The sequence below is a fragment of the Nomascus leucogenys genome, chromosome 13, assembly GCF_006542625.1.
Source record: "Nomascus leucogenys isolate Asia chromosome 13, Asia_NLE_v1, whole genome shotgun sequence".
Taxonomy (NCBI): Eukaryota; Metazoa; Chordata; class Mammalia; order Primates; family Hylobatidae; genus Nomascus; species Nomascus leucogenys.
The window spans coordinates 51,530,555-51,544,128 of NC_044393.1; the positions used below are offsets into that span (position 1 = coordinate 51,530,555).

The following is a 13,574-nucleotide window of genomic DNA, read 5'->3' on the forward strand; positions in this document are numbered from 1 at the left end:
CCTGTAATTCCAACACTTTGGGAGGACCTGGAGGGAGGATCAGTTGAGCCCAGGAGTTCAAGACTAGCCTGCCAAGATAGTGAGACCTTGTCTCTACAAAAAAATTAAAAAATTATCCGAGTATGGTGGTACACATTTGTAGTCCCAACTACTCCGGAGGCTGAGGTGGGAGAATTGCCTGAGCCCAGGAGGTGGAGGTTGCAGTCAGCTGTGATCATGTCACTGCACTCCAGCCTGGGTGACAGAGAGAGCCCCTGTCTCAAAAAAAATTTTTTTTTTGCATTTCGAAACAATCACAAACTTACAGAAAAGTTGGGAGTTTAATATAGGAAACATTTTTTTCTGAACTATTTGAGAATAACTGCTGATCTGATGTCCCATTACTCCCAGATACTTTAGGATGTATTTTGTACAAACAGGAATATTCTCTGATCCTTTCATAGTTCATAAGCATGATGATCGGGTGTTCACGTGCTCACATGTGACATGTGTCACCCTCGAATCTTGGTACAATGTTGGGACATCACCCATCTGACATGAAAAAACTATTTAAAAAAAAAGAACATTCTCGTATATAACCACAGTACAAACATCAAAATCAGGGAACTAACCTTGATTCAGTACTACCACCTAATCCTCAGACCCCTTCCTTTGTAGGAAAAGAATCCAGGACAGGATTATGTGGAACATTTGGCTGCCATGTCTCTCTAGTCTCCTTTCTGGAACAGTTATCAGTCTTTCAGTGGCTTTCGTGATCTTGACACTTTAAAAGATTACAGCTTAGTTATTTTGTAGAATGTCCTTCAGTTGGTTTTGTCTGCTGTTTCCTCATGATTAGATTAAGGTTATTCATTTCTGGAAGTGGTTGTATCCTACGATTTCCATTTGTCCTATTACTGATGATGTTCACTTAATTAAAGTGATATATAGCAGGCTTAATAAGTATTTTGTGGGATAGTATTTGGAAACGAGATGTCCTGTTCCTCAAACTTTCAATGTATATATCTGTATTTTTAATACATTTGTTACATGTATTTTAATATATGTATATATTTTAATACATATATATCTGTATATATACAGATATCATATGCATATACATATATATGTATCTATATTCCTATGGACTTATGGTTTCTTGTTTTAATAGGTTATACTTCTTTATTGCCATTGTGTATTTTGATGTTCAAATTGTCCCAGATCTGGCCAGTTGGAAGCTCCTTCATGTAACTGCGCAATGGGTTCATTTTGCCCTGCCCAGATAGAGTCGATTTATCAAGACATAGGAATTGCAATAAAGAGTTTAACTCATGCAGAGCTGGCTGAACAGGAAACCAAAGTTTTATTATTACTCAAATCAGTCTCCCTGAAAATTCAGGGACTTGGGTTTTTAGGGATAATTAGGCAGGTCGGGGAACAGGGAGTGGGGAGTGCTGATTGGTCAGGTTGGATGAAATCATAAGGGGTCCTCTTGTGCAGAGTCAGTTCCTGGGTGGGGGCTGCAAGACCAGATGAGCCAGTTTATTGATCTGGGTGGGACCAGCTGATCCATGGAGTAGAAGGTCTGAAAAAGACCTCGAACACCAATATTGGGTTTTACAATACTGACGTTATCTATAGGAGCAATTGGGGGGGTTAGTGATCTTGGGGTTTCTGGCTGCATGACTCTTAAACCGTAATTTCTGATCTTGTATCTAACTTGTTAGTCCTACAAAGGCAGTCTGGTCCCCAGGCAAGAAGGGGGTATGTTTTGGGAAAAGGCTGTTATCATCTTTGTTTCAAAGTTAAAGTTAAGTTCCTCTCAAAGTTAGTTTGGCCTACATCCAGGAATGAACAAGGACAGCTTGGAGGTTTGAAGCAAGATGGAGTCAATTAGGTCAGATCTCTTTCACTGTCATAATTTTCTCACTGTTATAATTTTTGCAACAGGGGTTTCATTCACACTGGCTCCTGTGTCCTTCTGACATGTCCTTATGGTTCTTTGATCATGTTCTTGCTTTCTGGCACTACAAGGTGTTCCAGGTTCATCTTTCTTTGTGCCAGATGTGTTGATTGATATAGGGGCATTGCTGCTCCCCGATGTTCGGTGGACAGAACAAGAGAATATATGTGTGTATGTGCATACATGCATATGCATATTTATTATGATATCTACCCCTCTATCTCCCTATCATCATCTATGTATTAAAAACTATGTTGGCTGGGCATGGTGGCTCACGCCTGTAATCCCAGCACTTTGGGAGGCGGAGGTGGGTGGATCATGAGGTCAAGAGATTGGACCATCCTGGCCAACATGGTGAAACCCTGTCTCTATTAAAAATACAAAAATTAGCCAGGCATGGTGGCATGTAACTGTAGTCCCCGCTGCTCAGGAGGCTGAGGCAGGAGAATCGCTTGAACTTGGGAGGTAGAAGTTGTACTGAGCCAAGATCGCACCACTGAACTCTAGCCTGGCGACAGAGTGAGACACCATCTCAAAAATAAATAAATAAATAAATAAAAATAAATAAATAAATACTATGTTTACCCCAATATTTATAATTCCAATCCAACACTACAGCTTTTTTTTTTCTTTTTTGTGATTTTTTGCCTGCCAGTGAGAGACATGGGTCACATTATTCTTAATATATTCTCTTAAATAATTCAACCTCGTCTTAGCTGCCACTCCCATCCTTGGCAAATGCCCTCTCTAAGCCACGTGAAATCTGATACCCCAGGCTGGACAACCACTCCTTGCCCACTCATCCACCCACATGACCCACATGGACACCCTTCTCACCCTACTTAGTTAGACTCTGACATCTCATGCTGAGTGACCATTCCCTAGTCCCCACCCCATCCCCCAAGGATAACCTCTTCTCCCTGCTTGAGTTCTGACATCCAAATTTTGGTCGACACCTTGCTCCAAACCCCTGTGCAGAGGCTTGCTTTTCTTTGTCTAATCTGGTAGTTTTAGGATGGAATTGTTTAGAAGGGGAAGGGAAAGGAATAAAGGGTGAAAAGTAGGAAGGAAAAGGAGGAAAGGGGAAGAACATTTATGTGGAAGTCACAAGATTAAGTTTCTGTTTGAAAATGATACAGTTTTAATAAGAGAAGAATCAAGCCACTTAAAATGGAGTGTTTTCTGACTGATATAGAATATAACATCCTTTCTTTCTTGGTCATTACAAATGATACTAAAATCCATGTATTCATTTATCCTGTGAAATGAGTTATCATAGATGGCAACATAACTTTCATATGATTATGTATTTCTCAGATGATCTCTTTATATTTTGTACATTCCATTGTTCTGTTTGAGATATAGTAATTCCATACAGTTAATATTTGTTCATCAACAAAACTTTAAAAGCAACTTAGTGAAGCATTCTTACTCTCAGAAATGTTTAGTACTCTATTTTCACCTCAGTTCTTCCTTGTTCCTTTGATTAAATCAGATATAGTTCCTTTAGAATATTTGAATTGTTGTCTAGCCCATCTTGTTAAATGGCAGTTCTTTATTTCCTGCCAAGTCATAGGGCTATCATTCTATAGAAAATTTCCATAAAAAAATCTGTGTCAGTCTTCTTTTCAACAAATTTCAGGATGAGTGCTTTCACTCTAACATCATAAATAATAACCAAGCAGATTTAAAGAGTTATTCTATTAATCATTGCTAAACTCAGTGTCAGCTTTTTAAGAAAACAAATAAAAACAATATGAGTTCGTGACCAGCCTGACCAACATGGCGAAACCCTGTCTCTACTAAAAATACAAAATTTAATTGGGTGTGGTGGCGGGTGCCTGAGTAATCCTAACTACTCAGGTGGCTAAGGCAGGAGAATCGCTTGAACCCGGGAGGCGGAGGTTACAGTGAGCCGAGATCATGCCACTGTGCTCAAGCCTGGGCAACTGAGTGAGACCCTGTCTCAAAAAAAAAAAAAAACAAAAAAAACCCAAAAACAAAAAACAAAAAACAACAATATATGATGGCCCTGAGCATGTAGCCATCTATGTAACTAAACAGGACAAAAATTAGCAGAAGTTGTCAGGAAGATGGTCCCTTAAAGGCTGAACAATAATTTTATAGTCAAAATCTGAGTGAAGATACATTTTAAAAAATTAAGCTAGTTTTTAAAATTGAAAAGCCAACATGTGCCTAAGGTTAAACAAAAACAAAAACAAACAAAAAAACAACCTTCACTGAGTTATATTCCCCACAGAAAACTATCGTTAACAGTTAGGAGTTGGGATAGTCCTTGGAATTCCACTTGCAACCGTTAAGAAATAGGACTATATCTTCTATTTTAAAACATATCTAAATAAAACCGTTAGATAAAGAAAATATGTAGAGTGTCAATGTGCTTCATTTTTAGGACAGAATTAAAAACTGCTATGAAATGACTGCAAAGACATCTTTATTATAACAGCATTTGGAATTGGCAATTCAGGAATTATTCATCTTGAACATCTTATGTAGTTTTAAAAATTCTCTAGAAAAACCACAACTGTTTTCATCTTCTCTTGTGTACATCTTTAATACTATTCTTGAAATTATACTAAGAAGAACACTGAAAAGTTAGTGAACATATGTAAAGTAGATCACCTTGATTTAGGATGCCTATTTATTTTATTAGGATCACTGTGTTGCGCTGTGCACAGAGTGTTTCGGAGGACTCATATTCCTCTACCCCATTGCCTACTGCATCTTGGTGAGGTCTCTGCTCTGCAACAAATCAACACAGGCTTGAAACTCAGTAATCCAGTCACGAAGAGAAGGAAAGAAAACCACCTCCATTTAAAGCACCAGATAGCTAGACCAGTGCTTCCCAAACTTCAGTGTGCACAACAATCATAATTTTGAAGATTCTGATTCACTGCATTGCTTCACCTCTTTTCTTGCCTTGTGCTTGCATCTCCACTATAGTGTAAGCACCTTTATCTCCTCCCTTTAGCTTACTGATTCTCTGTGGCTTGCTACTAGAACTTGTGACTCATGGCATGGTTCAAACTTCTGGAATCAATATTTACCTCCATTTTAGATTTCTCCCCAGATACAGACCTTTAGCTCTGGTATATCTTCAAAGCTAGCCCTTTCATGCATATCCTCACTTGGCCCTCCCTATGGTGGACAGTAAGGCAGCAATACAGAGGTGGAAAGATCCTCATATTAAGTAGCAGAATGTTGCTATTCAAAATGTCATCTGTGGACCAGCAGCTTTGGCGTGACCTGGAAACTCGTTAAAATGTAGATTCTTCAGCACCACCTCACCCTACTGAATCAGAATCTACCTTTTATCAAGATCCTTAGGTGATTTGAATGCTCATTAAAGTTTGAAAATCCCTGATTTAAGATGCTTTTGGCACAAGTAACAGAAAACTCAACTCAAACTGGCTTACATAATATGTAGAATGACTTTCAGGTGATCTAATCCAGAGGCCCTTAGGTTTTCAGGGCTTTGCAACAAACTCTTTTTGCTTATCTGAGCTGTTTCCTGTAAGCCTACTCCCTCCACATAACTTCATTTTATGTTAACAATACAAAATATAGAATGTGTTCTAATAAGTGTTCAAACAAAAACCTATTATTATAGTGCTCTTTGGCCTGTGCCCTAAATTTTGAAATGATCACTCCTTAAAATTGGAACCCTTGGTTGCAAGTAAAAGTCTGACTTAGTATCATTTAAACAATAGGAAATTCAACATCTCTAATATCAGAAAGGGCAGAGGATGGCTCCAAAAATAATTTACCAAGGTTTCTCTTCTCTGCAGTTCTCTGGACTCTCCTGACTCCAATGACTCCATTTTCAGTGTGCTAGATGGCTGAAATTCCAGCAATCATATCTAGACCCCGAAATAGTTAAAGACTGAATGGGACCATCTTTTCCCATGTCTGTTTTAAGAATAGAGAAATCTGTCATAGCTGAGGTTTCCTTACAACTCAGTGGCCAGAATTGGGTATCATACTCTGACAGAGATCTCTAATTGCTTCTGAATATCTACTTTCCCCACCTTCTTTAGTAATACTGTCCTGATTTTTATGTGGGCACATCACTGGCCAGGTATATTTCCTTGCCTCCCTTGAAGGCTACATTTGGCCATGTGACTAAATTCTGGTGAGTGAAACATATGTAGAAATGTTGTGTAGAACTTCTGGGAAGTATCCTTAAAAGAGAGGTAGCATCCTCTTTTTATTCCTCTTCTCCCATTCTGATTTCTGGAATGCAGACATGAAGGTTGAAGCTTCTGCAACCCTCTTTGATCATGAGGACAAGGGTACACTCAAGATGAGGTGGAGCAAAGAGCTGGAAGGAGCCTGGGTCCCTGATAAATTCAGGAAACTGCCCTAAGAGCTTTATTCTGCCTATCTCCAGATAGGTGACAGAATACAACTTGTGTGTTTAATTTACTGTTAATCTGAGTTCTTATTAACTTCTGGAGAATATAATCCTAACTGATATACATGCCTTCATATAGCACCCTCATGATTTTGGCCACATCTTTCTATTATTATCTTATTATTTCTCACCTTCTTTACATTCGCTTTTTCACTTAATTTGAAGAGAATTTTTTATATCATCACCGCTTGACTATAAAATCAGTCCTGCCTGGCAAAAATAGAAGTTAACTGCAAAAATAAAAACAATGGAAATGTATTGAATTTAAAAAATTGGCAAACAGTGTTTCTGTATGACAAAGGCAACAAACTTATTTGATACGAAATAGTGGTTGCATTAGCTCCTCGGTGGCTCCAGTGGCCTTCCTTTTATTAACTGATAATATTAGCAGCTTCATTAGGCATTTATCTTAAATCTGCATGCACTTCCCAGGTGGGAGGACTTTCCTCTGTATATGGTGGTGAGTAATGGAGTTCTACCTGAAATCATCCACTACCTTAGTTGGAGAAACATGTCTCTAGGAGGGAAAAAAATTCAAGACTTTCTTTTACATTTAGTTGGAGTAGTTTTCAAACTTAGTAAGCCTAAGAATCGCCCGAGGCTCTGGGTAAAATGCACATTTCTGGTCTCGTCCAGGTCTAGAGATCAGGAGTCTGCATTGTAAAACAGTGCCCCAGATGACGTCAATACAAGTAGTTTTCAGACCTTAATTTCGGGAAACATGTGAAAAAGCATTCTTTACTACTGTATTCACTCATTCTTCAGTAATTGTCGAGCACCTTCCAGAGTGCTCTGTTAGCCCCTGGTGGGAGGCAGAGGGTTTGCGTGGAGACTTAAGATTCAGTTTTCATGTCTCAAGGCATCAAATGAGATGTACTAGAGTTAAAAGGCAAAAAGGACGCTGTTTTTATCAAGCGCATTAACCTTTTTTAGCGTTTCTCTTACAATGGGACCACCTTCGTCACACGCTCCCAGTTGCTACTCATTACCTTAATAACACTAATAAAGCACCACCACCTCGAAGCTGGGGCGAATAGGCCCAAGAGACGGCCTACTTCTGTGGTGACCCTGAACTGCTCCAGAGCACCCAGCTCTCTCAAGCCAAGTGGTTTCCACACTTTGCTGCACTTGGAGAATAAAGAAAATAGGCAGACCCTCCAGGTTTGGAAGCCACTGGGCTAGCGGCCTCGCCAGGGCCCTGAAGCGCCCACGTCCTTGAGCCCTCTATCGTCAGCCCCGAGGGTGCGCGCAGAGGCCTCCCGCTCCGGCGGGCCTGGTCCTGGCGCCCGGTCCTCCCCGCCCCACCGCTACCCGCCGTGCCCGGCTCCGGCTTAGGTGCGGGCCGCCGGCGGCTGAGGGCCGCTGGCCGGGAGGAGGTGGTGCCGGGGCTTCTCAGGCCAGGGCGCCGCAGAACCGAAAGCAGCAGGGGGCGGGGGAGAGGAAGGAGGGGGCAGGCACGGGGACGCGAGGGCGAGGCGGCCACGCGGGGCCGGGAATGCCCGCGGTGCGGGGACCCAGAGCCGCCCGGTGGTCGTGTCCGGGCGATGGCTCTCCGCCTGGTCGCCGACTTCGACCTCGGAAAGGACGTGCTCCCGTGGTTGCGGGCGCAGCGGGCAGTGTCCGAGGCCAGCGGGGCCGGAAGCGGCAGCGCAGGTGCGGGAGGCGCGCGTCGGGGCGGGGTGGGGGCGGGGAGTGGGAGTCCCTCATAGCCCCCGGACTCCGACCCGGCGGGGAGCAACCCGGGGCGTCGCCGCCCTGGGAAGGCTGGTGCGAGGGCGCCGCTCCCTTCCTCGGAGGGCTGTTTTGGCTTTGCCACCCTCACCCAGCCACGGCGGAAAGTCGGGGGCAGAGCCTGGGCCAGGTCGCGGTGGGGCCTGAGGCGCCTGGCTCGCTGCCGGCCCGCGGAAATTCGCCTTTGGCAGAGGGGCCGGGCTGCTGGCGGTTCCCTCAGCATCACCTTACGGCGAGGGCAGAGGGTCGTGCTCAGCTCAGCGGTCGCATCCCACCTCCCGGGGGGTTCATCGGCAGCGCAGGGGCTTTGCCAAGACAGGGGTGCTCCTGGAAGCTTCACGTTTTGAGAAAGAATCCGTGACCACCAAGCAAACCACCCTATACCTAACAGTGGAACAGTTTGTCCCCACATTTGCGAGACGTGATTCTGTGTCTGTTGAACCGTGTCCGTGGCTGAGGGGACACGGGCCTCGGCGGTGAGGCGCGAGAGGGCAGGGACCGCCTCCAGGCTGCGCGCGGCGGGGCGAGAGGCCCCAGCCGCCCCCGTGCTCCGCACCTGTGCAGGCTGGGGCTGCGCGCGAGATGCTCGGCTCCCGGCCCCGCCACCTCAGGGCTTTTCGATGATTCGGTAAGGGAGTGAAAGTGACTTGTGAGCTTTCCCAGCACTGATCTGTTTTAAAGAAGGGGAACTTTGTGATTTCTCACAGAGTTTTTAAAGTCTTCTGTAAATGTTGGAGCTTCAGAGCTTAAATGCAGCTTCAAAGCAATGATGCCTGTAGGTCTCACCTTGTGTGTAGGGAGCTGTCCACTTCAGTGAATTTGGAAGTGGGTTTTTCGGAAGTGGGTATTAAATGACCCACATCTACAACTCCTTTCCCTTAAACGCTGGTGAAAGTTTTCTTGATGTGAGTTATATATCAAGTTGCTATCTTGTATCTTCACACTCTCTTATGACTATAGCGAAGTTATTTGTAGGTTTCCTTGGCTTGGAATATTATTAGCTCCAAATAAGGAGTTATATGTTTGTGTAGCGTACACATTGAGTTTGCGTTAGTGCCATGCTTAGTAAGGCTTTACTTTTTTTCGAGGTGGAGAGGGTGATCAAGGAAGAATTTTATACAAAAACTAGCTGGGCGTGGTGACACGCGCCTGTAATCCCAGCTACTCGGGAGGCTGAGGCAGGAGAATCGCTTGAACCTGGGAGGCAGAGGTTGCAGTGAGCCGAGATCGCGTCACTGCACTCCAGCCTGGGCAACAGAGTAAGTCTCCGTCTCAAAAAAAAAAAAAAAAAAAAAAAAAAAAAAAAAAAATGTCGCCCAAATGTCTGAAAAGTTTTTGAAGGCTTAACTTTTTGAAATACAACAGGCAGCTCTGTCTTCTACCACCAAGTACTCCTTTTTCTGGACTCCCACTTCATTTTGCTAAATGGCAGGTGTCTGCAAATGAGAAGTTAGATGAGTGTGAAATGCCACAGTCTTATGTTTCCGTAATGTGTGTTGTGCTTGAAAAGCTGTGTGTGACCCACTGGGACCTGGCTTCCTTGTATCTTTCGCTCATCTCTGAAGAAATACAAACTTGTGTATTGACCTTCCACTAAACAACAGCCCTAGATCCTCAGAAGGTACTTTCTGGAAATACTAGCTTTTCTGATACTGGTAATATTTTGCTCTTTCAGAGCAAATACCTTGGTAAGATATTAGCCCTGTTACACTAAGAGAATTATCACCTCTGATAATCACCAGTGGGTGGTAGCTCAAAAATACCCCCACACAAATTAATTCCTGTTCTGTAATTTATAGCAATGGCAAGGAAATCTGGGATTCTGTCTCATTTCTAGCACAGCAGCTACTACACACATTTGTGGAAATCATTATCCTTTCAAAGTTCTAGCTTTTCAAATGTAAATTATGAATTACTTACCATTGTAATGCCTCCTCTATGCATACTTGCTTTTTAAATTTGAAGCCTTAATATTTTTACATCAACAAATACAATTGAAGTTTTCTTAGAGGTGCTAAGTAATTCTCATGAAATATGCATGATATATTCCTGGCAAAACAGAGAGCTGGGCTAAGTCAGCCATGGAAATTCTGTGCCTGTAAGCATTTTGGTCAACAAGGGGTCAAGGAGGAAGGAGAACAGATTTGGTTACTGCATTTGCTCCTGGTTCTGGGTTGAACTTTTGAGAAAACAGTTTCTCCTGAAATAAAAGAAGATATTTGTTAAAAATCAAAACAACTACATAGAAGAATATTTTAACAGGTAGCTGTAAATGACAAAAGAAAAAAACAACCACCAAAGCAAAACCGTGTGTCCACTACCCAGCTTAAAAATAGAGCAATGTCAAGACTCTTGAAGTCTCTTATGTGCTCCTTTCTGATTCTATTTCTTTCTCTCATCCTCACCTCCTAGGTTAGCAACTATTTACATTTTTATATTTTAACATTTCTTTGACTTTATTTGTAGTTTTAGCCTATATGTATGGGCAAAATATTTCATTTTGCTTGCCTGTGAACTTTAAAGCATACTGTACGCATTCCTTTTGCTTATTTTCTTTCTCAATATTGTGAGATTTACCCATATTGACTGGCTAGCTGCAGGTTATTAATTTGTATTAATTAATGCTATATAGTGTTCCATCGTGTGAATTCAACATGATGGTGGACGTGGAGATGTACCCCTTAGATTTTCGTTTCAAAGAAGAGCTTGTCCCAGGTGCTATGAGTATAGTCAGCAGGCAGTCTTCAGCTGTCAGCCCCTTCAGGGATTGCCTGGCAAGAGGGCTGCCCTACCCAACTTCACTTCCTTTTGGGTATGGACCACATGAGATTGAGTGGGCTTTAAAGGCCGAGCCATTTTGACTGAACATGGGACAACTCCATTTCAGTTCTGAAGCTTCCTCTTTGGGGGACCCAAGGTCACCTGAGGATGTTGGGCCTGCGTTGCTACTGGACTTCTCACCCTACCAGGACTTGCTTCCTTCTCCTTCCTCTTAAGGGTGTTAATCCCACTTTCCCACTCCCTGATGAACATACTGGGTACTAAACCCTGTCTTAGAGTGCTTCCTGGGGAACCGAACTTATTTTTCCAGTGGGTGGCTTTTGGGGGGTTTCTGGGGTTTGCTGTATGGTCAATACTCTTACTAAGCACCTGGTGCACACAGGCATATGTTTCTCTAGAATGTACGTCTAAAAGTGGAGTTGCTAAGTCATAGGCTGTGCACATCTTCGTCTTTCCTGGGCAGTGCCAAATTGTTTTCCAAAGTGTTGTACTTATTAACACTCCGATTTGTGGCATGGAAATGTTTCTGATACTCATTATTCTCACAAGCCTTGACAGTTCCAGATTTAATTTTTTTTTTTTTTTTTTTTTTGATCCCCCCCCCCCCCCCCCCCCCCCCCCCCCCCCCCCCCCCCCCCCATTATTCTCACAAGCCCTTGACGGTTCCAGATTTAATTTTTTTTTTTTTTGTCACACTGGTAGGATTAATTATTTCATAGTGCTCCAAGGTTGAGCATCTCTATGTATTTACTGGCCACTTGAATTTCCCTGCCTGTGAAATGTCTATTCATCCTTTTGTCCACTTTCCTATGTTTTTAATTGATTATTTTAGAGGTTATGTTTTTGGGATTCTAGTTCTTTATCACATGTGTCGCAAATATTTTTCTCTCAATCTGTCACTTCTGTTTCAGTTTGTGATGGTGCCTTTGATAAACAGGAGTTCTTAATGTAGTCTAAATTAGTTTTTCTTTATAGTTTGTACCTTTTTGGATCTCTTAAATCCTCCCTGTTTTGAAGTCGTGAAGACATTTCTAATATTAACTTTTAGAAGCTTTATGACTTTTTCACCTTTTGATTTTGATCCACCTATAATTTATTTTTATGTGATTTATAGGAGTCCAATTTTTTTAAAAAAATATTAATAGCTAATTGTTTCAATATTATCAACCAAATAGTCCTTTTAGTTCTCACAACAAAGCCACTTCTGTCACATCAAGCTTCCTTATGTAGGTCTCCTTTTCTGAGTTTATTTTGTTTCATAATCTCAACTTGACAACTTTTTTTTTTTTTTGAGAGTCGAGCTCTGTCACCAGGCTGGAGTGCAGTGGCGCAATCTCAGCTCACTGCAACCTCCGCCTCCCGGGTTCAAGCGATTCTCCTACCTCAGCCTCCCAAGTAGCTGGGATTACAGGCATATGCTGCCACACCCAGCTAATTTTTGTATTTTTAGTAGAGACAGAGTTTCACCATACTGGTCAGGCTGGTCTTGAACTCCTGACCTCAGGTGATACGCCCACCTTGGCCTCCCAAAGTGCTGGGATTACAGGTGTGAGCCACAAAGCCCAGCCATGACAACATCTTAATAACTGTGCTTTATGATAAGTATTGATAACTGGTAGGGTAAGTCACCTCACCTTAGTATTCTTCACGAGTGTCTTAGCTATTGTATGCCCTTTGCTTTTTCATATATATATTTTTGAATCTGCCTGTCAGATTTTACAAAAAAAGTTGATTTGGATTTCCTTTAGTCGCATTGCCTCTATAGATCAGCTTGGGGAGAATTGGCATCTTTACAATATTGGATCTTCCCAACTATGAACAAAATATAGCTCATTATTTATTTAGATCTTTTTAAATGACTCTTAATAAGTCTTAGAATTTTCTCCATGAAGGTTCTGCACATGTTTTTGCTAGATTTCATCCTAGGTTATTTTTTGTTGCTCTCATAACTAGCACACTTAAAAACATGACATGTTGTAACTATTGCTGGTATATAGCACTATAATAGATAGATCTTACATGTTGACTTTTGTATCCCGTGCTTAATCCCTTGTTGGGATTGATCACATCTTCAAGAAAATAAGATCTGCAATATGTAAGTTTTCTAACATTTAAAAGTCAATATTTAAGACTGGAAAGGATGTAGATTTTCTTTCCTGCTTTTATTAGTCTTGGATTTATGATACACCAGATTGACTTGTCTTTCAAATATTGTAATCTTTGCCAGGGAAGTGGTATATTTTACCAAGTGACTGATTCAAGAATAATACTTTTCTTTGTTGCCTCCTATGTATTCCTAGATTGATTTGGGGGCCAGAGGGTTACCTTAATCACATTGTTTTCCCTTTTTTTTTTTTTTTTTAACTATTTTCTTGCCACTATCTGTCCTTTTTACTTTTCTTTCTGCTAATTCTTTCCTAGTCTCCTTTTCTAATTCTTATCTCTCTCTTAACTTCATTTTACTCAGAATATGAAATATAAATCACATAATGTTTACTGCATAGGTTTAGGAATTATAATAACTGGTCATCTTGAGCCTGAGGATTTATATGAATTATTTAAAGAATAGGAAGTTATAGGTATAATCATATTTTATCACCTCTTGATGTATGTATTAGGAACGAGTTCAAAATTTTGTATAAGGCTGCATGACATTTTTCTCCTTGTGGTCATCGGAAAGACAAA

The 13,574-nt window shown here is 41.7% G+C and overlaps 1 protein-coding gene and 1 non-coding gene across 3 annotated transcripts in view; both read left to right on the top strand.

Annotated features, from left to right (window-relative positions):
* Positions 1 to 431: 431 nt before the first annotated feature.
* On the top strand, positions 432 to 537 carry LOC115838154. The gene has a single exon (XR_004033195.1). It is a non-coding gene; the product is annotated as a small nucleolar RNA U13 (small nucleolar RNA).
* A 7,304-nt stretch (positions 538 to 7,841) lies between these two features.
* GSAP (gamma-secretase activating protein) overlaps positions 7,842 to 13,574 on the top strand; it is a 101,012-nt gene continuing 95,279 nt past the window's right edge. For both annotated transcript variants that reach the window (XM_030825353.1, XM_030825354.1), the window contains exon 1: positions 7,842 to 8,030. In XM_030825353.1, coding sequence (XP_030681213.1) covers positions 7,922 to 8,030 — 109 coding nt within the window. In that variant the 5' untranslated portion in view covers positions 7,842 to 7,921. The remainder of the gene's footprint in view (positions 8,031 to 13,574) is intronic.